Below are 26,672 nucleotides of genomic sequence, written 5' to 3' on the forward strand. Positions count from 1 at the left end.
GCTCCTGGGAGATGCAAGTTATTAATGAGCTGCTGCTCATCCACAGAAAGTGAAGTGAGCTGCTGCCTACCCATAGAAAGTGAAGAGACCAGAGCTGCAGACGGGTGAATAAAGGTGAAAAATGCATTTTAGGGCAATGTTTGTTGCATTGATACAGTCATGGTAATGATGTGCATTATCCAGATATATATTTTTTTATTTGAGAGGTAGCCCCTTTAAAAAAACATCTAGAATTTACTTCATAATGGCTTATTCAAAAATACTCACTTCTATGACTGCCCTATAATTGATTTATTTATTCATAGAGCAGGCACCATATAGTACAAGTGGATCAAAGAGAAAACCAATTAGTTTGTATCTTCACATACCGATACACAGAGGAGGCGGATAATTCCAGCGCCTTACTGTCCCTGGCATACATGAAATATGTGAATGGCCCTGAAGGAGAGAGAATACAGCCCATAAAACATTATTTGTGCAACATCGCATACTATGGTTTATATTTTTTTATTACATACATAAAACTCCAAGCAAAACTTAAAAAGCTGGCACTTCAACTGTAGAGAAGCAATGATTTATATTGTCCCCTTTGTCAAGCAAAGGGGCAAAAAAAAAAAAACAATGTGAAGATTGCTGCTAGCTGAAAAAAGGGCATGCATTAGTTGAATGTAGGAAATTCTGATACAACCAGTACTAAAAGTAGATAGGGAATACACAGAGGGGGTCATTTATTAAGACCAGAGTTTTAGACGCCGGTCTTAATAAAGCCCTATAGCTGGCGGTGGATTGCCAAAGTTATGAAGAGGCGGCCTCTTCATAACTTCGGTGGATCCTCCGGCACTTCTAAATGTAAGACAGCTTCCTAGCTGTCTTACATTTAGACCTTTTTCTATGCCTGAAACAGGCGTAGAAAATGATAAACGAGACTGGCCTGCCGGCTCGTCCCCTTCCCTGCCACGCTCACTTTTTTTTAGATCTGGTATGAGCGGGGAAAAGTGACAGATTGTGGCACAACTAACCTGTGCTTGAAATATGCCTAATTTAGGCGTATTTCAGCATGATAAATGGCCCCCATTGTTTATCTGATCAGGTGGAAATATTATAGGTTATGGCCAGGAGTATATTTACAACAACCAATTTGTTGCATTTGTATATAAATCTGCTTGGGATACATTCATACATCTTTTTTACACAGCTTTGGAAAATTTGTGGCAAAACTACAATGTGTTTGGAAAGTCTTCAGATCCTTTCACCTTTTTCACATTTTGCTATGTTGTGGTATTGCGCTAAAATAAAAAAAAATTAAAAAGTTTTCCCGATCATTTTGCACTCAATACCTCATAACGACAGATTGAAAACAAAATTTTAGAAATTGTTGCTAATTTGTTGAAAAGGAAAACTAAAATCTTGCATTGACAAGTATTCTGAAATCAGACCCTTTAGTTGAAACACCTTTGGTATGGATTACAGCCTCCATTCTTCTTGAGTATGATGCCATAAGGTTTGCAAACCTGGATTTGAATAATTTCTGCCATTCTTCTCTGCAGATCCTCTCAAGCTCTGTCAGTTTGGATTGGGACTGTCAGTGCACAGCCATTTTTAGTTCTCTCCAGAGATGTTTCATTGTGTTCAAGTCAGGGCTCTGGCTGGGTCACTCAAGGACATCCACAGAGTTGTCCCCAAAGCCACTCCTGTGTTGTACTTGCAGTGTGCTTAAGGCCATTGTCTCACTGGAAGTTAAACCTTTGGCCCAGTCTGAGGTCCAGAGCAACATGGATCAGGTTTTCATTAGGAATATCTTTGCTCTATTCAGCTTTCCCTCAACTCTGACCAGTCTGTCCCAGCTGCTGAAAGACATCCCCAAAGCATGATATTGCCACCACCATGGTTAACTGTATGGATGATCTTGAGCAGTGCCTGGTTTGCTCCACACATGACGCTTATGATTGAGGACAATAAGTTCAATCTTGGTTTCATCAGACTAGAGAATTTTGTTTCTCAGTCTGTTTCATGTGTCTTTTTTTGCAAACTTTTATGTGAGGAGATAAATCCCAGATTGGTGGAATGGTGCAGTGATGCTTGACCTTCTGGAAATTTCTCCTATCTGTACACAAAATCTTTGGACCTCATCCAGAGTGACCATTGGGTTCTTGGTCAACCCAAAGGCCTTCTCCCCCAATTGCTTAATTTGATGAGGCAGCCAGCTCTAGGAAGAGTCCTGGTTGTTCCAAACTTCTTCCATTTAAGAATAATGGAGGACCCTCTGTTCTTGGGGACTTCTAGCTTTCATATATATTGTCAGCAGTGAAACCTTATATAGATGGAGTGTCCGGTCACCAAATAAGGTGTAAAAAACATCTCAGAGATAATCAAATGAAATAGGACATAACAAAGGGTCTAAATACTTATGTCCACGTAAAATTTTAATTTTCCCTTTTTTTATAACATATTTTATAGAATTTTCAACGAATAATAACATAAATACTACCAGACCTCAGTAATACAAGGTGTAAGGCAAAGTTAGCATATAGTTGTTTCATTACAAGTGTAAATTTATACAATAGTCCATCTCATTATAGACACTATATTGTTAGTTTCAACTTTTTTATAATTTTACCAACTTCTAAAATTCTGTTTTCACTTTCTCATTATGTGGTATTGAGTGCAGAATGATGGGGAAAAACGTAATTTTTTTTAAATTTTAGTACAAGGCCACAACATAACAAAATATTAAAAAAGGTAAAGGGTCTGAAGACTTTCTGAAAGCACTGTATGACAATGAGGCAATAGTTGGATTATAGCTGAATGACTGTATTTCATGATTTGTCTTTGGCGTTCAATACTACTCCTAATGAGGTCTTTCTAGACATAATACTGCAATAATATGAAAATACAGTGGTGGAATAGGAGTCTAAAGTGGCCCTGCAGAAAAAAAAACAACAACTTTAAGTGGCCTCATAATGTAGGTCTAAATTGGCAGCATATGGCACTGACAGAAGTAGTTGCATTCAGAAAACCTTCAGCCAAAGTCAAATTAGTGGAACATGGGACCAATGCAAAAATATAATGGAATACCACTATATACAATAGTATAGAGCTCCCCACCCCTTACATACAGATATATAGTCAAATATGGAGCACCATTATTTAGTATACAGCCCTATAGTGCTTTGTGACAGTCCGTCATTGCATACATAGTTCTTTAGTAAGACAAGTGACACCATAATGATATATAGAGCCCTGTAGTGAGCTATGGAGCTGAAAGGCTAAATAATACAGTATATTTAGCCCTATAGTAATATATGGAGCACTATCATTACACATATAGCTCTATAGTAGTACATAGCACCCTATAATTGCGATAGACGGGCTAACAGGTCATGCTGGAATGCTGATCTATTAAGTAGTTTTTTGGGGGGCAGCCAACTACATGATGTCATAACTCAAATGCCTCCCATAGGGGGATGTTTATTAATACTGGTGAACTGTAACTATAGCATTTCAGCTTTTCCCCCTGAGTAGCATGCGCTAGATTAATCATGTGCTGACGATGCCTGCAGACATAGTGCTAATGAACTGCATAGTCGCCGTTCAGTAAATTACTTGCATAGCACTGCTGAGTAGGTGCTCATTTTCTTAGTGAGCTACTGGCTATGTGCTCATACATTCAGTAAGCTGCATTCACAGTAATACACACTGGAGTTTCTTTTTCTCACATTACCTACAGTACATACTATTTATATCTTTGTGGGTATTATGTGGCAGCATTCATTGATGGTGTTTTAATTGTGTATTTCTCATGTATTGATATATTGTAGGTTTGTGTGACATTTATATTTTTGGATTCTTTATTTCTTTGATGGTGTATCATTTATTTCTGTGTTAGGCCTTTTTCCCATACAGGTAGTGGGGTTTTCTTCAAGACCTTATACGAAGTTCTGTAATGTATTGGCCTAAATTTTACCAATTTGTCTGTACCAAAAAACTGTCTAAAAAGGGGCCCAAATTGGAGCAAATTTTTGCTCAATTTGGCACATCTGGGGTTTATACATTTTTTTACGACATGCTCGACAAGTGGGTAAAGGCCTAAAATGCGCCAAAATTGCACCACAATTCTGGAATTGAAATCTGCCTCAAAATAAGCCAACCAATAGTTGATACAGAGTCAGAGAAAAGTGACTATGCCTGCACCACATTTATTATCCAGCCTGAGCCCCTGTGATGGATGTGGTGCAAGTCTACACTATCTTTAGGATTAGCAAAGATAATTTTTGTTGACTCAAAGTTGTGTGAGAAGCAGATAAAGGCCAAGCTTTCTGAGTACCTGCAGGGTATATCCCGGTTCACATTGGAAGGAAACAACATCATTCACAAGGTATCTTTCTCCAGTTTTCACTCCGTTACTAGGAACAGCTGGTTCTGGGCAACTGGCAAGGCCTACAGCTAAAGTCAACAAAAACACATAGGTTAGATCCACACACATACAATGGCCTCAGGATACAATATTTTCAACATACAATGGTCTTTTATGACCCATCGTACAGATGTAGTAGAGTAAACACACATACTCAACTAGATGATTTAACTAAACTAGTGTTAAGCTGACACCATTGCTTTTCAATGGCTTTTGTTACAGGATATCACGATGTGTTAAGAAATTTGAGTTCAGTGTTCAGTTCAGTTGAGTGTTAACTCTACTACATCTGTAAGTTGAAACCTGACTCAACATACAATGCCTCAGACTCAGATGCAAACCTCTTCTGTGGTAAAAATACATGTTAGTTGCTAGTTAGCAGCTATTCCTGACTGTTATATGTAATGACTTCTTTTATCTGTCTTTTTATGCGCTTATTTGTCTCAAATCTTTTGTTTCTCTTATCTTGGATGACATTTTGGAGTTTTGGAACCAATTACGCATGTTACAATGGTTTCAACACACACTGGTTGTCCTGGAACCAATTAATATTGTAACTTGAGGGACCACTGTACATTTATTAACTTTGCCATTGTGTATATCCACGTTATGATAACATTCAGGTCTACTTAATGATGTATGAAAGTAGAAGTTGACCTACAGTAGAAATATTAACTTTATCCCTTGTACTTTCTCTTTAGAGTATCTGCTATAGGGTGGGCCATTTATATGGATACACCTTAATAAAATGGGAATGGTTGGTGATATTAACTTCCTGTTTGTGGCACATTAGTATATGTGAGGGGGGAAACTTTTCAAGATGGGTGGTGACCATGGCGGCCATTTTGAACTCGGCCATTTTGAATCCAACTTTTGTTTTTTCAATAGGAAGAGGGTCATGTGACACATCAAACTTATTGGGAATTTCACAAGAAAAACAATGGTGTGCTTGGTTTTAACGTAACTTTATTCTTTCATTAGTTATTTACAAGTTTCAGACCACTTGTGTGTCAAAAATGTGTTCAATGTGCTGCCCATTGTGTTGGATTGTCAATGCAACCCTCTTTTCCCACTCTTCACACATTGATAGCAACACCGCAGGAGAAATGCTAGCACAGGCTTCCAGTATCCGTAGTTTCAGGTGCTGCACATCTCGTATCTTCACAGCATATGAAGTTAATATCACCAACCATTCCCATTTTATTAAGGTGTATCCATATAAATGGCCCACCCTGTATATCAAATTATTTACCAGATAATAATACCCTTTATCCAATATTTTTTTTAATTGTCTAATTTGTGCATGTTTTGATGAAACTAGCAAAGAGCTCAGGGGAGGAAAGGCCAATTCATTTTGCTTATGTTCAACAGTATCTTGTTCAAAATACTTTAAAATCGCAATTACACATGTAAAAGCTGATACAGCCTTCAGGCCCAAGAATCAGGACCCTGGTTTCAGAAGGGAGGTGGCAGCTTATACATGACGAACCTCAATAAAAATGATTAGGAATTAGGTAACATTAGGAGTTCTCTCACGTTAAGGTTTTTATAACTTCAATTAATGTGAGTGTATAGGCAATGTGCAGCAAGCTCTGGAGGGGCTCACACAAGGTCCTCTCTGTAGCACGGCTACACTGGAACTCCCTCTAATCTGAGCAGACCCTGATCCATCTCCTGGTAACCCAAAAGGGGCTGAGCCAAGGTGTTTAAGCCTGATCTATCCATACAGTTCTATTAGATACAAAAACATATTAAATCAAAACAATCAACCTTTTGCAATAATCCTATCCCAGGGTGCTAAAAATGCACAAAAACTAACACCTATTCATAGAAAGTAACTGAGTTGGGCACAGGACTAGGGTCATGTATATTTAAAGATTGGAGAAATATAAAAATATCTGTAAGATTACAGTTTTAACAGGTCATTTTACATTTTTCTAACTGGTAAATTCCTTCTATATTTTCATTATATATGGCCTGTAACACATTCTGTAGTGTATAGGGCATAATAAAGTATTTTCACTTACAACATCATTTGTGATATAAGTCATTACTTTTGAAATGCTTGTCATCTTCCTGTCATACATCTAATGTGATAAAGTCTTTAGGATTGTGTTTGGTACATTACATATCTATTCACATGCTTACACGTATTTGTAACCGTTTTAGTTAGGAAGCATTGCTCCACCCATTAACGAGTTAACTACAATTTTTTGTATAGCTTAATTGCTTTTCAGCAAATCTATACACTTTGCTTTATCAACATCCTCAATTATTAATGTGGTGATTCAGCAATATAACCACTACTACCTGATCTGTGATATAACTAAAGCATTGAGAGAGTTATAAAGGGGTTATATAGGAAATTATAATGATAGCCTAACCTCAGGATAGTTCATCATTATCACATCTTGGGGTTCAAGTCCCAGACACCCAATGATCAGCTGTTACAGGGAGCTGCCATGCTCACTGGACATCTCATGAGCACAGCTGGCTCCTGGCAGCTGTCCAAGGACAGTGCCATACATAATACAGTGGCAGTGCTTGGTATTACAGCTCAGTCCCATTGACTAGGAAGAGGCTGCGGCAGCTAATCAGCGGGTGTCCCTGTTGTCGCACCCTCGCAGATCTGATACTGATGACCTATCCTAAGGATAATTCATAAATATATTTTCCTGGATAACCCCTTTAATGTAAAGGATTGAATAGCTACTTAAAGGAGTTCACCAGGCATTTTAGAAAATCAGTCCTCCCTATTGTCCTGTAGAAGAAAGATCGTCTAGTTACATTGTTTAGTTAGTACTTACTCACTGTCATAATAGTAAATGCAGCTAAATGAAATAAGAAGGGCACACATGTGGTTGGGACTGGGAAGGAAGAGCCTGCAGCCTTTGTGAGTGCAGTGGAGATGACCGCATCATTGGGGAGAGGGACAGGTAGGTACTAACTAAACAATGTTTCTTCTACTGGACAGTACGGAGGACTGATTTCTTATAATGTCCCTTTAAAGAGGTTGTCATTTTATATTGATGGCCTCAATATCTGATTGGTCAGGGTACAATACCACAACCCCAACCACCACCACCCAACCCCCACTGATCAGCTGTTCTGAATTGGCTCCAGTGCCAGAAGTAGGTACAGAAATTACACAGCTCTATCCATCATGTAGTGGACAGAGCAGGTTACTGCAGCTCTGCTCCAATTCACTTCTGTGGAAGCGGAGCTGCACCACCTTTTCCATATCAGATTGCCTGTGACAGGTTTTTGGTTGCATCATATATTATACATACCAACGATCTTTGAGAAGACCATCACCCTAGAAAATCACTTTTCAATGCATTTTTGGCTGGCCATTTTAATACTTACCAACATTTAAGTCAGTAAATTCTGGGCATTTAAAAACTGTCCCGGGAACACTCCTAATCCACCTAGGAATGACTACTTATGAGCAGGCTTAATGTAAGCCCATCCAGCCCAAATTTGCTGGGACTGTCTCTTAAAATCAGGGCCATTCAAATTTGGGAAAGTTGGCAGCTATGGGGAGATTTATCAAGCTGGTGTAAAGGAAAACTGGTTTAGTTACATAGTTAATACATTAGAAAAAAGACATAAGTCCATCAAGTTCAACCAAGGGATAGGTGAGAATGTGAGTTCCAGAAGGAAGATTTCTACACATTTTCATAAGCATTAATGTCATTTACTTTCAAGAATTAATCGAAACCCTTTTTAAAACTGTCCACTGTTCCTGCTGTGACCACGTCCTGAGGAAGTCTATTCCACAGATTCACAGTTCTTACAGTAGGAAGCTTTGACGCTTCTGGAGACTGAACTTTTCTTCTCCAGTTGGAGGCAGTGCACCTTTGTCTTTTGAGAGCATTTTATATGGAACAGCTTTTCACCATATTTAAAAATAAATAAATAAATAAATTAAATTATTTTAATCTTTTTTCATAACTAAGACCCTCCATGCCCCTTATCAGTTTAGTTGATCTCCTCTGTACTTTTTCCAGCTGTAGTGCATCCTTTCTATGGACTGGTGCCCGGAACTGAACTGCATATTCCAGATGAGGCCGCACCAACGCTTTGTAAAGTGGTAATATTACATCTCTGCCCCGCAAGTCCATGCCTTGTTTAATGCATGACAATATCCTGGTGGCCTTAGAAGCAGCTGATTAACATTGTATGCTGTTATTTAATCTACCATCCACAAGGACACCCAGATCCTTCTATATAAGTGACTCTCCCAGTGTTATATCCCCTAGGACATATGAAGCACAGACATTATTACTACCAAGATGCATAACTTTACATTTGTCCACATTGAACCTCATTTGCCAAGTTGATGCCCAATCACTCAGAGTGTTCAAGTCAGCTTGTAGTTTATGGACATCTTCCATAGACTGTACAGTTCTACATAGCTTAGTGTCATCTTAAGGTCATTCTGAATAGGAATCATTGAACACAACTCTCTGGACACGATCCTTCAGCCAGTTTTTAATCCAATTCAAAACGTTACTTTCCAAGCCTATAGACCTTACTTTACCTATGAAACGTAAATAATGAGGGACATTATCAAAAGCCTTTGCAAAATCCAGAAACACTACATCCACAGCCGCCCCTCTGTCCAGGCTACTACTCACCTCCTCATAAAAACAAATCAGGTTAGTCTGACAACTTCTGTCCTTGGTAAACCCATGTTGGTTATCACTTATAATATTATTTACAGTCACATACTCCTGTATATTACTTGCCCATAACAACCAATTAGATTCCACTTTCATTTTCTAAAGGTGCTCCAAAAAATGAAAGTGGAATCTGATTGGTTGCTATGGGCAACTAAGCCTGTTTTATTTTACACCAGTTTTGATAAATGTCCCCCTATGTGTTTCAAGACGGGTTCACTGGATAAATCTAAATGTATGTAAGAATGGTAAATCATCAGTAATTCAGCGGTTCAGAATTTCAGAATTGTTACATGGCATCCTCTCACATAATCCCAGTGTTGGCGAATCATCATCAGTAAACTCACTTTGGATTCAGCACAGTGAACGGGAAGCATGGCTATATATTTCATCCCAGACATAAAAGTATAAGTTATATACCTTTTTTGTGAAATTGGCGCAAGCGCTGGTCTAAGACAGGGAGATTACTAGTGTTGATCGTGAATATTCTAATCGCAAATTTTTATCGCGAATATAGGCACTTCGATAATTCGCGAATATTTAGAATATAGCGATATATTCATAATCGCGAATATTCTAGTTTTATTTTTCATCAGTACTATAGCTTCTTGCTTGGGGGCCAATGAGGAGGCTGCAATATCTTTGTCAGAGCTTAGCAACATCCCTAGCAACCAATAGGAAAGTTGCCTACCCCTTACTATATAAGAACCTCCCCAGCAGCCCTTGTATGCAGTATTTTGCAGATCGCAGAGAGACAGCAGTGTCATTGCTGTGCTCTGTGATTTGCTGTGTCATCATTACATTAGATAGTTAGCTTATATATATATATAATACAGATAGTTAGTGGGAGATAGTCAGTGTAGGTTAGATAGTGATATAGTGTAGCTGATAGGTTCTGCTGTCCATACATACATGCTACGGACATAGTGCTGTAATGTCACAATACCAATCAGTAATATCTACTCAGCCTACTAAAATGTGAAGTTGCACGTACTGTGCAAAAAAAAAGTGCATCATTAGTGCCGATTTGCGCAATCGTGAAAATAATAACTGGAGATCGCTAATTCAAAAATTATGCAAAAAATTCACAAAATATCGCAAAAATTAATATTGCCTGTGCCATTCAACACTAGAGATTAGATAATGACAATCTCTGTACAGCACTAAAAAATCTGATGGCGATATTCAAAGAAACAATAGTTATGTTTAACGAATGACACATTTAAGCGTATTTGGTGGCAGTCTGGCCTGAAGCTAATAGTCTGCAGGCTCTGCTGTGCAATGTAGAATATATAGCATAGACTAGGACATCTATCAAACGGGTCAGAATTTAATGTTGTCAATAAGCCAGTCTCACTTTTGTATTCCAGATGAAAGCCAGCTGCAGACACACTGATATCAGAGAAGAAATGCAGATAGAGGTGGTTTGACGTGCTGTTCAGTAATGCTGGTACTGTGGTTCCTAAAATAAGACAAAAATACAGAAAATTTTAGACCGAATATATCATTTGTATACTGCTTTACATATTAATGTCGTCTTTTTTCACCGTCCTACAAGATGAAACAAAGGTTAATGCAGATATCACCAACCCAGGCTGTTTTACTGCCTAACTATTCTGTCTGTGTGAAGAATATCCCTCCTTTTGCTGCATTATACACGGCTTTATATGCAGCTGTATTTTACAGAATCATAGGAACCATATATAAAGCACCCGCAGTATTATTATTATTATCCAGGCTGGAAAAATATGTTTAGAATTAGATCACTCATTTTTGTGCACTGAACCGGAGCCTGCTATAGTCATAGTATTGGCGTCTATTTCTTACCAGAAGACATGGCTATGTGCCCTTTAATTCAAGTTTAACACATTATATATATGGTATATCATTTTGTCCTTGCAGCTCTTACGTCTTGATGTCAATCTAAGACAATATGGACTGCTGCCTACACATTGGTGATGTGACTGTATGGCCTTCTATCTGTAGGGCTAGATGTTCAAGCATAGGAGCACTTTATGACATGTAGATCCCTTGTGTGCAGCTCCAGCCACTCTCTGTCTCAACATATAACCTCCAGGGGCGCCAACTTTGGCAGTATAATACCAAATTACTTTGGTCTATGCTAGAAAAATCCAGGTACCATTTTGGTTATCAGAAATGCAGTTCAATTGGCTGCAATATATTTTCCTAGTGGTGACCACACATTGTACAGCAGGCGCAGAGAGAAGCCTACTTAGTGGAAAGAATGGTTTGGGTTCTTCTGGGGTTTCCAGTCACTCTGGAAGACATCATAGTCAGACACTATGGAGGCAACTGTGGTATGAAGGTATGGGTGCCTAATTTACATTTTTAGTTGGTATTTTGACTGGTATAGGATCTAGAATAGGCTCTCCATCCCTGATGAGTACCTACACAAAGTCATAAGAATAGATGTTCCAGAATTGCTATTACACAGCGAATGCAAGTAGTTACCTACATACATGTCAGGAGAGATTACAACAAGTTCTCTTTAAATGTTTTTTGAATACAAAAAAATTACACATTTTTATGTATCTTACTCTATGGAGATTCTTGTTCTAAATAATATACAGTAGCACCAAAGCAGTATGTGGCAGCATTGTGCATACATATGACTATATTAAATAATAGCACATATATCCTGATTTGAGCAAATCTATCAGATTACAGCAAAATAAGGCAATAGAATGAAGTAAAGAACACCAAGTAATATTTAAGTGCAATATATTATAATGTGAATAGATTAATTGTTAGTAAAGTACCTGAAAAACTTCCTAGCATAGTAGCTGTGTTATCTGCACCATCAAAAACTTCCAATGAGTCCCAATTTTGCTCTGTACCAAAGCTTATGACCTGGATCTAAAGAAAAAGAAAAATAAACATTTATAGAAAAAAATAATTTGCATAGACTTATAGCTGCAGCCCTTCTTGAACTTAGACCCCTCAATGAAAAATATGGAAAAAAAGGCAGCACTCTGACTTCAATAAAAATAAGTGGATTCCTTTATTCACCCGTACTGAATGCAACATTTCAGCTCAACTCAATGGAGCACTTTGTTAGTGTACATATTTCAAAACCTGACCACTAAAAAAAATATACAAAGTCATCACAAATTCCCTTTGTGTTGGAATGTAGTGAGTTTAGCGTACAGATTGGTAAAATAGTAAAAAAATGCTGGCCCACTCTGGGTAGTAATTTTTCAAATGTCCCAGAATTCATCAGTCCTATCACTGTACATGTAATTTAAAGGACCAGGTGGTTCGCTCGGATGTTGGCTACTTTCACACTCCCGTTTTGGCTTTCCGTTTGTGAGATCCGTCATTGGCTCTCACAAGCAGTCCAAAACGTATCAGTTTTGCCCTAATGCATTCTGAATAGATCAGTTTGCCTCCGCTCAGTCTCGATTCCGCTCTGGAGGCGGACACCAAAACGCTGCCTGCAGCATTTTGCTGTCCGCTTGACGAAACTGAGCCAAACGTCCTGGCACACAATGTAAGTCAATGGGGACCTATCCATTTTCTCTGATACAATCTGGCACAATAGAAAAAGGATCTGTCTCCCATTGACTTTCAATGGAGTTCATGACGGATCCATCTTGGCTATGTTACAGATAATACAAATGGAACCGTTCATGACGGATGCATGCGGTTGTATTATTGTAACGGATCAGTTTTTGCAGATCCATGACGGATCTGCCCAAAAAGCGAGTGTGAAAGTAGCTTAAAGTGTCCTTTAGTTTGTATTTTGGGTGCACAAGGGTAAGCTGCTTCCCTTTTCTTAATTGTGTCAACTGCCCATTAATGCTCAAGCTTAGTAGTTTTGTACACCCAAAAACCGATGAGAACTTAAGGATTAAACAATATCTTACCTGGGACTCAGCATACAGTAAGTCAAATATCTTCTGGAATGCCCATGCCACCTACTCTATAGTGGACCAACTACGATGAGATTTTAAAACACACCTAGCCATTCTACAAACTCTGCATTAATCAATAGTACATGAGAAAAACGCACAATTTCTTGCTACTATATCACTTGTCTCTGGCTTTTTGTTGTTGTTGCAGTTTTCCCCTGTGCATGCTGAACATCTAGTTTGCAGATCTCTCAGACAGGGTGGGTAAAGACTAGCTGCCATGCACTGCACACAAAAACTAGAGTAGAAGCTGCTTTCTAGGTTTCTCTTACTCTCTCAGAAGTATGCCCCAGGGTCATAAAGGATATTACAGAGAGGCACTGACCTGTATTAGATGTGAATTTAGCATCTGTGGTGAGATTTAAATCTCCCATGTAGCTGTGCAGTCTCTTTAGTGCCTCTCTTTGAATCCCATCTCACTTATACTGCTGCTCACTTCTTTCCCTCCCCTCCCCTATCCATAGACTTGTATTAACATATGTAATATGATTTCTCTCTGAGCTGCTCTGCCTTTCAAATAAATAATTCCAAACATTTTTCAAAGTGAAAGGCAATTAGCAAGGAGGGTGGAGGTAAACAGTTGATAACATGAGAACTAGACAGTTCTCACTGATAAAACATATTACAAAGTTTCTTGTGGTCTCTTGTAGTATTGATTTATGTAAAGTTGTGCGAAAGTACAGAGACTCTTTAATCATTTTGTGGGCTTGCATTATAGCAATGATGAGATACCCCAATACCCCAATTAGTTCATCACACCAATTATAACTCTATGAAAAATTTAAATTAGAATCCACAAAGGAATTCCTAATCTGGTATTGGATAAAATTGGGATCTGAAAAATTGTATATGTAAAAGTATGTGATTACCTGTCAATTCTAACGGTTTACCTTTTACAATTGGGTTCACATTGTGATAAACTAACCATTTAAAAAATAATAATCTATATATTTTTAGAGACAAAAAAAAAATAACAAGTCAACATACTTATAATTAAAGTGATACATCATAATACCATTTACAATAATGAACCATTCCACTTATTTCCTAAACAGGAAATGAGCAAGAAAAAGGGAGAATGGGCTCCAGCCCATCTTTCTCCCTTTCCCCTCCTAAACACTATTACTTCAAGTTCATGTCTCAATATAAATTCCACAAATTCAGCTAGTTTTCTTTTCCTTAAAGGGGTTGTGTCATCTGAGTCATTGGTGGCATATAACTGGGATATGCCACCAATGTCAGATAGGTGTGGGTCTGCACAATGCATAGGTGTGGGTTATGCACCATGCATGCTTGGTGTGGTCCTATAAAGGTGAATGGAGAGCACACTGCACAGACATGACCACCTATCCATTCATCTCTATGGGACTGCCTATTTTTTGAGTTCCCATAGAAGTGCATGGAGGGTGGATGTACTTGCGTGGTGCACTCTTGTTCATTTGGGGGCCCCATTCTAGAGATAGGTCTGGGTTCTAAAGGTGCAGCCCTCACCTATCAGACATTGGTCCCTAGTCATACGCCACCAATGCCTCAGACAATATACCCCCTGTAAATATATTAGCTTTTCCAACATCATTGAGCATTTAGTATATTGATTCCACATGTCCTTTGCTGGATGGGAAAAGTTTTTTTTTACCGACCATTTTTTTTAAACACAAATATATATATATATCTATATATATATATATATATATATGTGAAACTCGAAAAATTAGAATATCGCGCAAAGTTCATTTATTTCAGTAATCCAACCTAAAAGGTAAAACTAACATATGAGATAGACTCATTACATGCAAAGTGAGATATTTCAAGGCTTTATTTGTTATAATTTGGATGGTTATGGAATACAGCTTATAAAAAAAAAAACAAAGTCACAATCTCAGGTACCCTTTGCTCAGGGAGTATGGAATAATTAGCTGACTAGAGTGTGACACTTTGAGCCTAGAATATTGAACCTTTTCACAAAATTCCAATTTTAAGCTGCATTAATGCCATTCCTTTTAATTTGCATGACTGAAATAAATGGACCTATTCAAATTTTTTGAGTTTCGCCTGTATATAATCTTGCCTACTGCTATCCCTCTATTCATTCAGCCAATGGATGACATCACCTACCGTAAGTTACACACCACAGAATCTATCTGAACACTCACCAAAAACACACTCACTACAGAGACAATCTTTTTCCAAATATGCCCCAGGTATGGACAGCTCCATAAAATATGAAAATTGTAAGCCTCTTGAACCTCACACTTAACACACAATGAATATCTATTTGGAAAGAGGTAGAACTCATGCAGCTTCAGGGGGTTATTGTCCAATATGTGTACAATAAAATGTTGTGCCAGTCTAAGGCTGAGTTAACAGCACTGTCAATTCCCATGGTTCTGCTCTGTTATAGGAGCAGAACAACAAAATAATGGAACAATAATTGTGGACTGTTTGGTTTCCTTTCAGGAGTCCGCTCTTTTAGTCTAAAAGGACTTGTTTGCCCTTTTTTTCATGGAATCTTCAATGGAGGCCCCTAAAGAAGCCTCTGATGCAGATGTAGCCCTAATGATTATTCAAAATTAGTCAATTAAACTAAGCTAAGTGTGGGAGGCTAGTCAAATGTACAGGATACGTTATGGAAGCAGCTTATGCTTTAGCAGCTTAAACCCTTGTCAGCCCATGTTATTTTTTATTGATGAACATGTCAGATCATCACAATACCATGGACTCTATTATCGGAAAGCCAACTTTAAAGGGGTTCTCCAGGTATTTGGTCTACTTAGGGCTTGGTGCTAACCTGTGGAGGGAAGCTGTTTTACATTGGACTACCCCTCTCTTGCTCCCTCGATGCCATTGTCTCCTCAGCAATACAGCCAAACAGGGAAATAAGAAACCACTTGGAAAGCAGAGCCTGCAGCATCAGGAGGGTGAGTCCCTGCTAAAGAGCTTCCCCCCACAGGTAAGCAGTGCATCATGCCCTAATTAGACCAAATGCCCAGAGAACCCCTTTATTAGGCAATGTGAATTCCATTTCATATGATAAATTCATAACGTATAGCAGCTCCCTAAAGACACATAACATACACACTACATGAGCAGCATGGTAGCTTAGTGGTTGGGGTGCTGAGTTTGAATAAAGGCAAGGGCAATATCTGCTTGGATTTTGTCTGTTTCCACAGTGATTGCACAGGTTTCTTTCCGTATACCAAAAGCATGCTAACTTTAACTGTAAGCTCCAATTAGGAAAGGGACAGATGCCAGTGATGATAATTTCTTGACAGCGTCAATATACTGTCATCACAAATTAACCAGTATCAGTATGTTTTTTCTATATGGGAACCAACTGGAAAACCCAGAGGAAACCCATGGGGAGAACAATCTCCGTGCAGATGTTACACTTGGTTGGATTTCAACCCAATACCCTAGTACTGCAAGGCAACACTGCTAACCACTGAGTCAAAATATCTAAACATTTTTGGGCAGGGATATATAATCAAAGAGCAGTCCATCTAAAACTAAAAATAGAAATGATGTAAGGAAGGGAGAAGATTCACTTTCAGTTCTTCTAAATAATACTGGCAAACATCAGCAGGAGGTCTTCCTAAAAGTGTCTGAGATGAAATACAAAGATGAAATAAGGTGTCAGAACATGTTTTCTCCGCTTGGATACAAAACTCCCAAAAAATCAAATACAAAATGTCACGCAGAGAATCTTGCTTTCATTATTGAAAAAAAGGAGACACATAACAAACAGCTCCAGATCTCTCACAGTACGCACACACAGAGATGTCCCTTCTGTTAACTAAATATGAACACACGCTGGTCTATCTGTGCGCTGGTGATGAATTCCATACTTATTAACAAGCCAACTGGTATGTGCAGCAGGTCCAAGTTCTGCCCCGGCGTGTCAACATATTTCTCAATGACTGCTCAGAAGGGACATTTTATTCCTATCAAGAATGAATGTGCTACACCACAAAACATTGAACTTGGTGACATTATGAATCCGTGACGTTCTGAATGTCCCCTGGGGAGAGGGCTGGAAAAGCTATTAAATGGAACTTCAATTAGGAAATAAGCCATAAATATTGCACAGCAGTGCTTCCTGGGCGACTGATTTCTGTTTAATGAATGTCCATATGACCATACAGAGATAAAAAGATAGTTATATCATTTAAAAGATGCACAAATGATGTGCAGCGTTAATGATACATTTACAACAAAAATATACATAACACCGAAATAACAAAAACGGTTAACAATGGCAGCATTTACAATTACACAACCCCAACACAATGCACAATGATTCTGTTCAATAAAGAGCCTTAATTGCCTTACTAAAAACACTGATTGGATGGAAGTGGTCTCCTAAAGGTCTCCTTAAAGTAGAAATTGCAGCTGGCACTGAAGAAAAGCTAAATATGACAATGTAATATATTCTATACCAAATGAAACATGTATATCTTAGACCAAAAAGGGGTTGCAGGGGCAGAGTTGCCCCATTTACCATCCTTATTGGTTAAGTGGTGGTGACCATCATTGTCAAGCTTGTCAGAGATTTGTCTATAACTGAAAAGATTAAATTTGTTGAGGAAACTGAAAAAGTCATGATTTTCCAGAAAGTACAAGAACATTTTTCATTATGGTGGTTCATTTTTGTTAAAACAAAACTGAAAAATGGTTATTATAGTCTCTACCTTTATTTCTTATGATTGGTCAACATGAAAATCTTACTTATTCATATTTTAAAATGTCTAACTCCTAAGAACAAAATACATTTCTTTAAGAAACACTATACTTAGAAATTAATGCTAACAATTAAACAAGGAAAATAGTTTCCCTCACTGTTGGTAATATGCACCATATTCTGCAAGGTTTAGCAAAAACGGTCTCATAGAAATCTTACACAGAACATGGGGCTAATATACTGCTCACTTCCTCTTTGGCTGATGGTCAACCAGAAGGCTTATCAAATGAGACAGAGCCTGACACTCTTTTTGTCCTACTGCAGACAGGGAACAGCAGGGAGGCTCCTGTTCCAGCCAGATGTCTTACAGCCAGACACAGGACAGTGAGGAGGGAGGCATGGCTGAGCTACCAGGACCTATAAAGAAGATTTCTTTATACATCTGTCTGTTTTTATTATAATATGAGACAAAATGGGACCAGGGAAAAGGAGGAGTTGAAGGGAGGAAGTGCTGGGATAGGTTTCAGATTTTTTATTTTTTGGGGCATTGTCTGTGTTGGCTATTCCATTAAAGCTCCCCTGAAAGGGCAGCGAGAGACAAACACCCTACAGCAAAACCTATTGAAAAATCTTTTTTTTCCCCGGAAACTCTAAGTATACTTTTACACTTGCGTTAGAGGATTCCGGCAGGCAGTTCTGTTGCTGGAACTGCCTTCCGGATCCGGAAATCCGTATGCAAACGAATAGCATTTATTTCCGGATCTGGATGAGAATCCGTATGACAAATGCATTGAAATACCGGATCTGTCTCTCCGATGTCATCCGAAAAAAACGGATCCGGTATTTATTTTTTCACATTTTTAAAGGTCTGCACATGAGCAGACCGAGAAACCGGATCCGGTTTTCCGGAACACTTGTTACCGGATCCTGTTTTCGGGAACGCTTGGTACCGGATCCGGGATTAATACATTTCAATGGAAATTAATGCCGGATCCGGCATTCTGGCAAGTGTTCTGGAATTTTGGCAGGAGAAAATACCATAGCATGCTGCAGTATTTTCTCCGGCCAAATACCGTAAGAGGGACTGAACTGAAGACATCCTGATGCATACTGAACGGAATACTTTCCATTCAGAATGCATTAGGATAAAACTGAAGCGTTTTTTTTTCCGGTATTGAGCCCCTGTGACAGAACTCAATACCGGAAAACATTAACGCTAGTGTGAAAGTACCCTAAGGCAGCTTTCAAATGAAGAAGAATCAATACTGCAGCATAAGAAAATGGCCCAAGATCTGACTCCACATTTCAGGATGAATTATATCTAATGTTGTATGTGTGTCCTTCTCGCCCATCAGAAGTAAAAATAAAATGGAACAATATTACACCTCTATAGTTGCCAATCCATCCACACATATGGAATGCTCCAAATTAAAGCCAGCTATATATATAATATTGCTTGAAGATTTCCCACCTGAATTCCTGCTCCCTCAGGTACTGTGATCTTCCACACGCAGTTTAAACTGTTCAAGTATGGCTCAGGGAAACCCGGAGACAGGATGGTTCCTTTACGTTCAGTCAGATTGCCGCCACAAGGAACTAATAAATCAAGGAGAAAGAACATATGTCATTCTTGGCACCAATATTGCCTTGGAATATATAGTGACGATTTACAGTTTAGCAATTTACAATGAAAAAAACTCATTGGGGTGGATTTAATAAGGCCACTGTACCAGAATTATGACTTTCAATGTGCCAAAAACTTGGTGCAAATGGCGTGACATTTTTCACACGTGTCTACAAAAGGGGGTACAGCTTTATCGAGGAATCAGATTTATTTGTGGCTTGTGCCAGTTATTTTGCCATAAAATACTTTTATAAAGTAAACCACACAAGAGATAGCTTAAAGAAAAAGAAAGAGTCTGACTTGCATCAAGATGAGTCAAATCTGTCAGTGTGCACCTCAGTGATATATTTGACAGTAAAAGAACACAGGGCATTCCACGGTGTAAAACCTTGGTATGAAAGAAATACCTAGTGGTATACATGTCAGAAAATAGAAGAAACTGCGGCACTCCGTGTTTATTTTCACCACACAAGCAACTTTCGACTATGGGTCTTTATCAAGCTCAAATTGACACACCAAAGTGAAAGATATACACCCTTGTCATACATCTGATTGGATATAGGGGTCACCCCAAAAGGTCAGGGAGGAGCTAACCTTTTGGAGTGACCCCTATATCCAATCAGATGTATGTCAAGGGTAGATATATTTCACTTTGGTGTGTCAATTTGAGCTTGATAAAGACTCATAGAGTCAAAACGTCGCTTGTTTGGTGAAAATAAACATAGCAACTTTCTGAAGACTTGGAGTGCCGGAGTTTCTTCTATTTTCTGACATTGAGGAGTCCAGAAGGCCGGGACTTATCACTGCAGGAACCGCCACTAAATGGCCCCACTGAGACGTCTCAGTAAGTAGTGCTGTCTTATTTAGATTTCTTTGGATAGTGGTATACATGCTCATTAAAGCTGATTGTGCTATAGAAGGCACAAGTCTGGGGAGCACATAACACAAAACTTCCTCTGGTGGACCTAGCTGTAGCTCCAGCCTGTAGGGAGTCTCAGTAGAGGGCCCAATAAATATAAATATATATAATTATAAAAATAATTGTATGGTTGAATAGATTTTTATACTTTTAACATTGGTAGCAGACCAGCGCCTGTGGATCCTGCTTTTTTTTTTTAACTATAACTATCTTTGGCATATCTTCAGCTTAGCTCCTCTTGGTGAAGCTATCTTTATTCTTCATTCTTAATAAATCTGCTCATTTTGCATTATAAACAAAAAAATAATACAATTACAGTACCACAAATTATCTATAGAAAAAAAAAAAAAACAGCACCAGAAACAGTACACTAAAATCCAATTTTTTTCTCTCGAATGAGTGGGCTCCTGTATATGAACTTTTTTGCACATTTTCAAGAAATGAACCACAGATTTTTTGGGACTGTTATTGATGCTGGATTTCTTTTGCTACAGTTCTGAAAACCTGATACTCCAGGAGTTACCATGCACAGATATTGTGAACATGAATGGGTGAACTGGATTTGGGTTTTGTGTTTCTACTTCAAATTATCAATAAACAAATGTAAGTACCAAACAGTGGGCTGTCATCAAATGCCTAACAGTGTCAACAGGGCACTTACCAACACAAGAGGGCAGTGAAGTGTTCCACTGTGCCAGGGCTCCAATCACTGCCTGGCATTCAATATTCTTGGAGCCTTGCAATGCATAGCCAGGAATGCACTCAAAACGGACAACAGCTCCAACTGAGAAGTCATTCCCAATGCGGCGTCCATACTTGGGTTCTGGTATTGAGCTGCACTGAGTGGCACTAGTACGAGGAACAGCTAAAAGAAGCAAAAATGTGGTTACAGGAGCCAAAGATAGTGGTGGGCAGAGGGGCCAGAGATGGCAGCAGGTCCAGGAGGTTTAGTGAAGACAAGAAAATGGAATTTATTTTTTAAAATTCTTGGTTAAATTATGCAGCGTTAGAAAGAACAGGCAGGCAAGAGTAGAAGATAATGTGACATATACCTGTAGGCGAGGCTGCAATATGCAGAGATAAGCACAAGTCTAGGTCATAACATCTAGGATGTAGCATGGAAATTGAATTTTAAACTATTATCTTTCTTTTTGTCTTCCATGGTCTCAAAAATGGCCAGATTTTTTTTTCTATAATTGTGATGGAAACCCTATACAGAAAGCTTACAGTAAGTCATACAGTAGGCTCCATAGCTATCTGTCACCAGAGAATTCACTGTTAAACCAGGAACAACACCTTGTAGGACTAGCTCAGTTGAATGTAATGATACCTTTCACTTACACATCCATTGTTTCATTTTGGAGAAAAAGTACTTTTAAGGCATATGCAAATTAACCGTTTAGTGCACCGATGACAAACAAGAGCCACTCTGTGCACCTTCACTCCTCCTGCTTTTTCTGCCTCTCCTTATTGATTGGCAGGGCCAGGGAACATGACTATACAGGAACTTGTCCCTGTCAATCAGTAAGGAGATGGAGGGGATCAGGAGGAGCAAGGTTGAAGTGAGTGGCTTGGGCCTGCCCTCAGTGCACTTAACTGCTCATCTGAATATGGATTAAAAGTATTTTTTTCCAGAATGAAGCAATAAATAGCTAAGTGAATGATATCACTACATTTGGTTGTATCTTTAACAGTGAGTTTCCTGTTAACAAATTCCCTTTAAAGGGGTTGCCCACTGCTGGAACCCCCAAAGATCACCTGTAATCTCCAGGGTAATATGATAACAAGTGTTCTACATCACCACTACTGGATAAATCAAGTTTGGATGGTTCACTTGGAAATCAATGGTCAGTTTCTATACTACATAGCCCTCCAGGGGGAGAAACACCCTTTGTAGCTGTTCCTACTTGTCCTTGATTAAAGAACCTGCGTATATCAACCCATACTCAGTGGCATACGTGCAATAGAGGCAGACCACACAAATGGTATGTGGGCTGGGGAAGAGAGGGGCTGGCACAGAACTTGCTCTTCTCTTCCTCAAGTGAAAACACTGCACTTTTATGCAGTTGCCACTAGGGGGAGCTCGATGCAAAGAGATTATTGCAGCTCCCATGGTGGTTATATTAATTCAACTACTAGTCACTGAGCTCCCCCTAGTGGTGGCTGCGGGCATCCAGCTAGATTTGTAATAGAGGAAAAGCAGGAGATTTATTTTTATGTATTTTCTGGTGTAAATACATTGAGAAATATGGTGTTCCAAATGAGCACCAGATATTTTAAGCACTTTTTCTGACATAAAAGTCAGATAAAGTGAGGCCAAAGGCAACTTTTTCTTATTATAATTTGTATTTAATTAAAATGTCTTCCACTTGATAAAAAAAAAAAAAAACGTCATAAATCTGGGGCATTGCACATGTTGCATTGCCTGGGAGTAAGGGCTCATGCACACGGCCGTTGCCCAGCCGTGCCCGTATTGCAGCGTATCAAGGCTCCATTCACATGACCGCAATTCTGCATTTTGCGCAACGGAATTGCGGACCCATTTATTTCTATGGGGCCGTACTATGTGCTGCCTGGATCCGGAATTGCGGACAAGATTAGGCATTTTCTATTATAGTGGCGGCGAAGTGCAGTCCGCATAATGCGGAACGCACATTGCCGGTGTCCGCGTTTGTGGATCCGCGGATCCCTGGATCTGCAAAACACACACGGATGTGTGAATGGACCCTTAACTTGAATGGGTCCGCAATCCGGAAGGTCAGTGTGGAACGGAGGCACAGCACCCCACGGAAGCACTACGTAGTGCTTCCGCAGGGTTTCTCTCAGTGCCTCCGCACCACAAAAAAGTAGTGCATGCACTACTTTTGCACGGTGCGGACGGCCCACGGAACCCATTCAAGTTGCAATTGCAAATTGCAGTCCCCAATGTGCGGAAAGGTCGATCAACTGACATGCATACACTGGTGGGAAACTAGATGTAGGGGGGCCATACTAAGTTTTGCTATGGGGCCCTAGGAGATCTTTGTATCTCTGCCCATACCCTAAAAGCATGCTTGAAAACAGTTTATCTAGGCCAGTCCCATAACTCACATGATTCTATTCAGTTGAATAGATTTTTCTAGTAGTTTTCTATATAGCTATCTGATGCCGTATGGATTTCTTTATTTCAAAGAACATGAAAAAAAAAATTGAATAATAGAACTGAATTGTTGGTTTTCTAAAGAGTGTTTGTGAGAAGAGAAACTTAGGCTTTTGCTGGTATTATTCTTCAGTACAAATTGCACCCGGTTACATCATGTTCACTGTGCTTGGGGAACAGATGGGAGCCTTGCATTGTGTGAAAAAGCCCTGATATGAAGATGATAAGTCTTGGCAAAAGAAAGATATTCTATTTGTGCTCAGTACAAGATTAGTATATAAGTATATACTGTATGGCACATTACTCTCATCAAGTTAGGATATATTTCCTAAATCCCAGTTGCAAACGCATCTAAAATACATTGCTGCAAGGTGCATTCGCAGAGTCACAGCTGCCTTTCCTCCCGAGCCGTGCAGCTGCCAAATCTACTTCCTTTACTGTGTCCTTTTTCACGTCCCCAGACTAACCATGTGACAGTTTTTAATATCTGTATGACAGTCCCTGTAGGTTTCATGCACTGCTTGGATGACCACAGGACATGACACGCAATTTATCCACCTACCTTGGTATGCAAAATGAAATCCTTTGGCTGTCGCCTGTCCCTTGGCACTGAACTTAATTAAAATCTGATTGGAAGTTGCGAGAGGTAGAGATTCACCTGTAACGGCAGAGCGCACGTGTTACGGAGCGGGGAGACCTGCCTCTTGTAGATAAACCTGCTGCTGGGATTTGCAAAGCGGGGATGCTGATCTGATCACAGTGTGTGAGATAGACTGGTCTGGGCATAGGAACACATTACTCCGGCAGGAGGAGGAACTAAACAGATAATCAAACTTGTGTGTACGGGGCTGATGTGAAATCCACTGATAGCGTAGAGGAACAGAGACACCAAAAGACAGAAAACAGCCGTGGACTCACACTCCTATATTCAGCGAAAAGTTCTGCTCTTCTTTCCTAGTAATAACTAGCTGCATTTTATGTAACCACACTGCCATTCTTTTTTATTTTTGTAATGTATAGGGGAAGTGATACTGACTATTTTTGTAATATACTTTAATTACTGAAATCGTACATTTCTATTAGAAAAATAACTGAAGAGTCCACTGTGTCCATCTTGATTGAAGATCCTGCGCAAAACCTTGAGTGCAGTGACGTATGACGTCACGCCAGCCAGCGTGATGGCGTCATCATGCACTGCTTGATATTTCGCGCTGGATCTTCAATCGAGATGGCCACAGTGGACACTTCATGATCAAATGGAAAGGTGAGCATTTTAAAAAAAATTTTTTTACAGATTAAGCCCTGACAGCCGTCAATAGTCATCTCAGATGCCGCGATCAGCAATGAAAGCGACATCTGAGAGGTTCAACTAAGGCGGGCCGCACAATTGCAGTTCCCTGTCAAAGAAATGCTATTCGTAACAAAGCAATTCATCATGAAGCAAATTTCTTTGCAGAATTCGGTGAAGCAGCTGAATCGAATTTTTGAGAACTTCGCTCATCTCTAGTTACAACCTGTGTTATAGCCTATCACTGCATTCACATTTCTGGTTGTTATTGGAAACAGTCAACAAGCTTGTCAACAGAAACGTCTCTAGGTCCACCATTACATGGTCAGTATTTGGTCATCAGTGTTTGTAAACCAAAACCAGGAATGGGTTCAATACACTGAAAAGGCACAAATCTTTCCATTACACGTTTTCTCTATAGGTTCTACTCCTAGTTTTGGCTTACCAATGTACTGACCGTGTGGTCTTGGCCTAAGGCCGTTTTCGCACAGTCAGTATTTGGTCAGCCTTTTGCATCAGTATTTTGTCAGAATTTATGATAAACAGCACCAGTACAGCCCATCTGAAGCACGAAATGGCCTGGGTCAGGCTAAGGCATATGGTAACATGAGAAAGTAGCATCCATGCATTTTGGATCACCACGTCAGATCCTTACTTATGACTCTAGGTCAGTATTTGTAAGCCAAATACAGGAGATGGTCCAAAACACAGAAAATGTACATTATAATTTTTTCCGTAAGTTCCACTCCTGGTTTAGGCTTACACATACTGATGCAAAACACTGACAAAATACTGACCAAGTAAAAGAGGCCTGCATCTAAGTTTACAGAGTATTTCTAGTGCACATTTGGTGTAGATAAACTTCTATGGGCTCAATGCATGCCAAAGGAATGCCCCTTTGGCACTTGACTGTATTTATTTTTAAAAGAATAGTCAATTATGCTATTCAGTGCAAAGGGATCTCACAAAAATGTACAGTCAGGTCCATAAATATTGGGACCTCAAAACAATTCTAACATTTTTGGCTCTATAAACCCGGTGTGTACATATTTCTCTCATTTACATGGTTCCTTTTGGATGTTTCTTGTATTTACCACTACCTCGCCTTTCGTCCATGTGGCTGTCTCGGGCCACCCTATCCAAATCACCTTTATTATTAGTTCTGCCATAAATGCCATTTCATAGTTAGCGCGACTTCATATCAGCAGCTGCGCATTTGACAGGAGCCTGGGAGAGCGTCCCTGTCGTCCGGCAACCAGGTGATTAAGATCTCGCGGTATCTGACGAGATCGGATGTAGTGATGTCATTATACTCCCTGGCGTCCGCCCAGTGTTTTCACCTCCTAGTTATGCGGCATATCCGGCCATACATCCGCGTCATGCGGAGTAGGCGTGTTACCAGCCAAGCCTCATTCTGAGGCTGGCGTTTTAAATGGTGGCGGTTTACCACCATCATAGACTATATCAGGTCTATGCGCTATCACTATGTTAGGAGGAGGGGGGCCTTTATCTGTTGTCCTCTTCCCTTCCCATTGCCAATATGTCCAATTGAAGCCTTATCAGGGCTCTGGACATATCATATTGGTATCCAGGCGACACGGTTGGTATCTTTTTCTGTGTGCCCTGGTTAACCAAGTAGCCCTAAGCTCCCTTGTGTTTCCCCTGATGAGCTTTACACTCATCTCAAAGAGAAACATACATGTAGGGATCAGGCAGGAGAGGGCTCAGTAGGGTGCATCAATTCTAGGGTTAGGTTTTGACTGCACCTTGTCATGGGGCTCTGTGACTAGGTCATTAGGGATAGTGTAGTTATCTTGCAGGGCATCTGTAGGGCAAGCTAGCTAGTTATCCTAAACCTTCTCTGCAACATCTTCTAGCCTCGGTGGACTAAAATTATCTATCATCGTTGAGGCAATTGTTGCACAAGGAACATATCCATTGGAGCGGTATGACCATCTGTTACACATTTGGTGCCGCCGAGCACTTTTCATATTTA

General features: G+C 39.5%; 1 protein-coding gene across 1 annotated transcript in view; it reads right to left on the reverse strand.

The window, feature by feature from the left end:
- CSMD2 (CUB and Sushi multiple domains 2) overlaps nt 1-26,672 on the reverse strand; it is a 1,088,526-nt gene that overhangs the window by 98,916 nt on the left and 962,938 nt on the right. Inside the window, exons 33-39 of the mRNA XM_044285154.1 lie at nt 23,951-24,046; nt 20,911-21,114; nt 19,178-19,302; nt 11,877-11,973; nt 10,454-10,558; nt 4,325-4,443; nt 369-438 (exon numbers count right to left, since the gene is read on the reverse strand). Coding sequence (XP_044141089.1) covers nt 369-438; nt 4,325-4,443; nt 10,454-10,558; nt 11,877-11,973; nt 19,178-19,302; nt 20,911-21,114; nt 23,951-24,046 — 816 coding nt within the window. The remainder of the gene's footprint in view (nt 1-368; nt 439-4,324; nt 4,444-10,453; nt 10,559-11,876; nt 11,974-19,177; nt 19,303-20,910; nt 21,115-23,950; nt 24,047-26,672) is intronic.

Source organism: Bufo gargarizans, chromosome 3, assembly GCF_014858855.1.
Source record: "Bufo gargarizans isolate SCDJY-AF-19 chromosome 3, ASM1485885v1, whole genome shotgun sequence".
Taxonomy (NCBI): domain Eukaryota; kingdom Metazoa; phylum Chordata; class Amphibia; order Anura; family Bufonidae; genus Bufo; species Bufo gargarizans.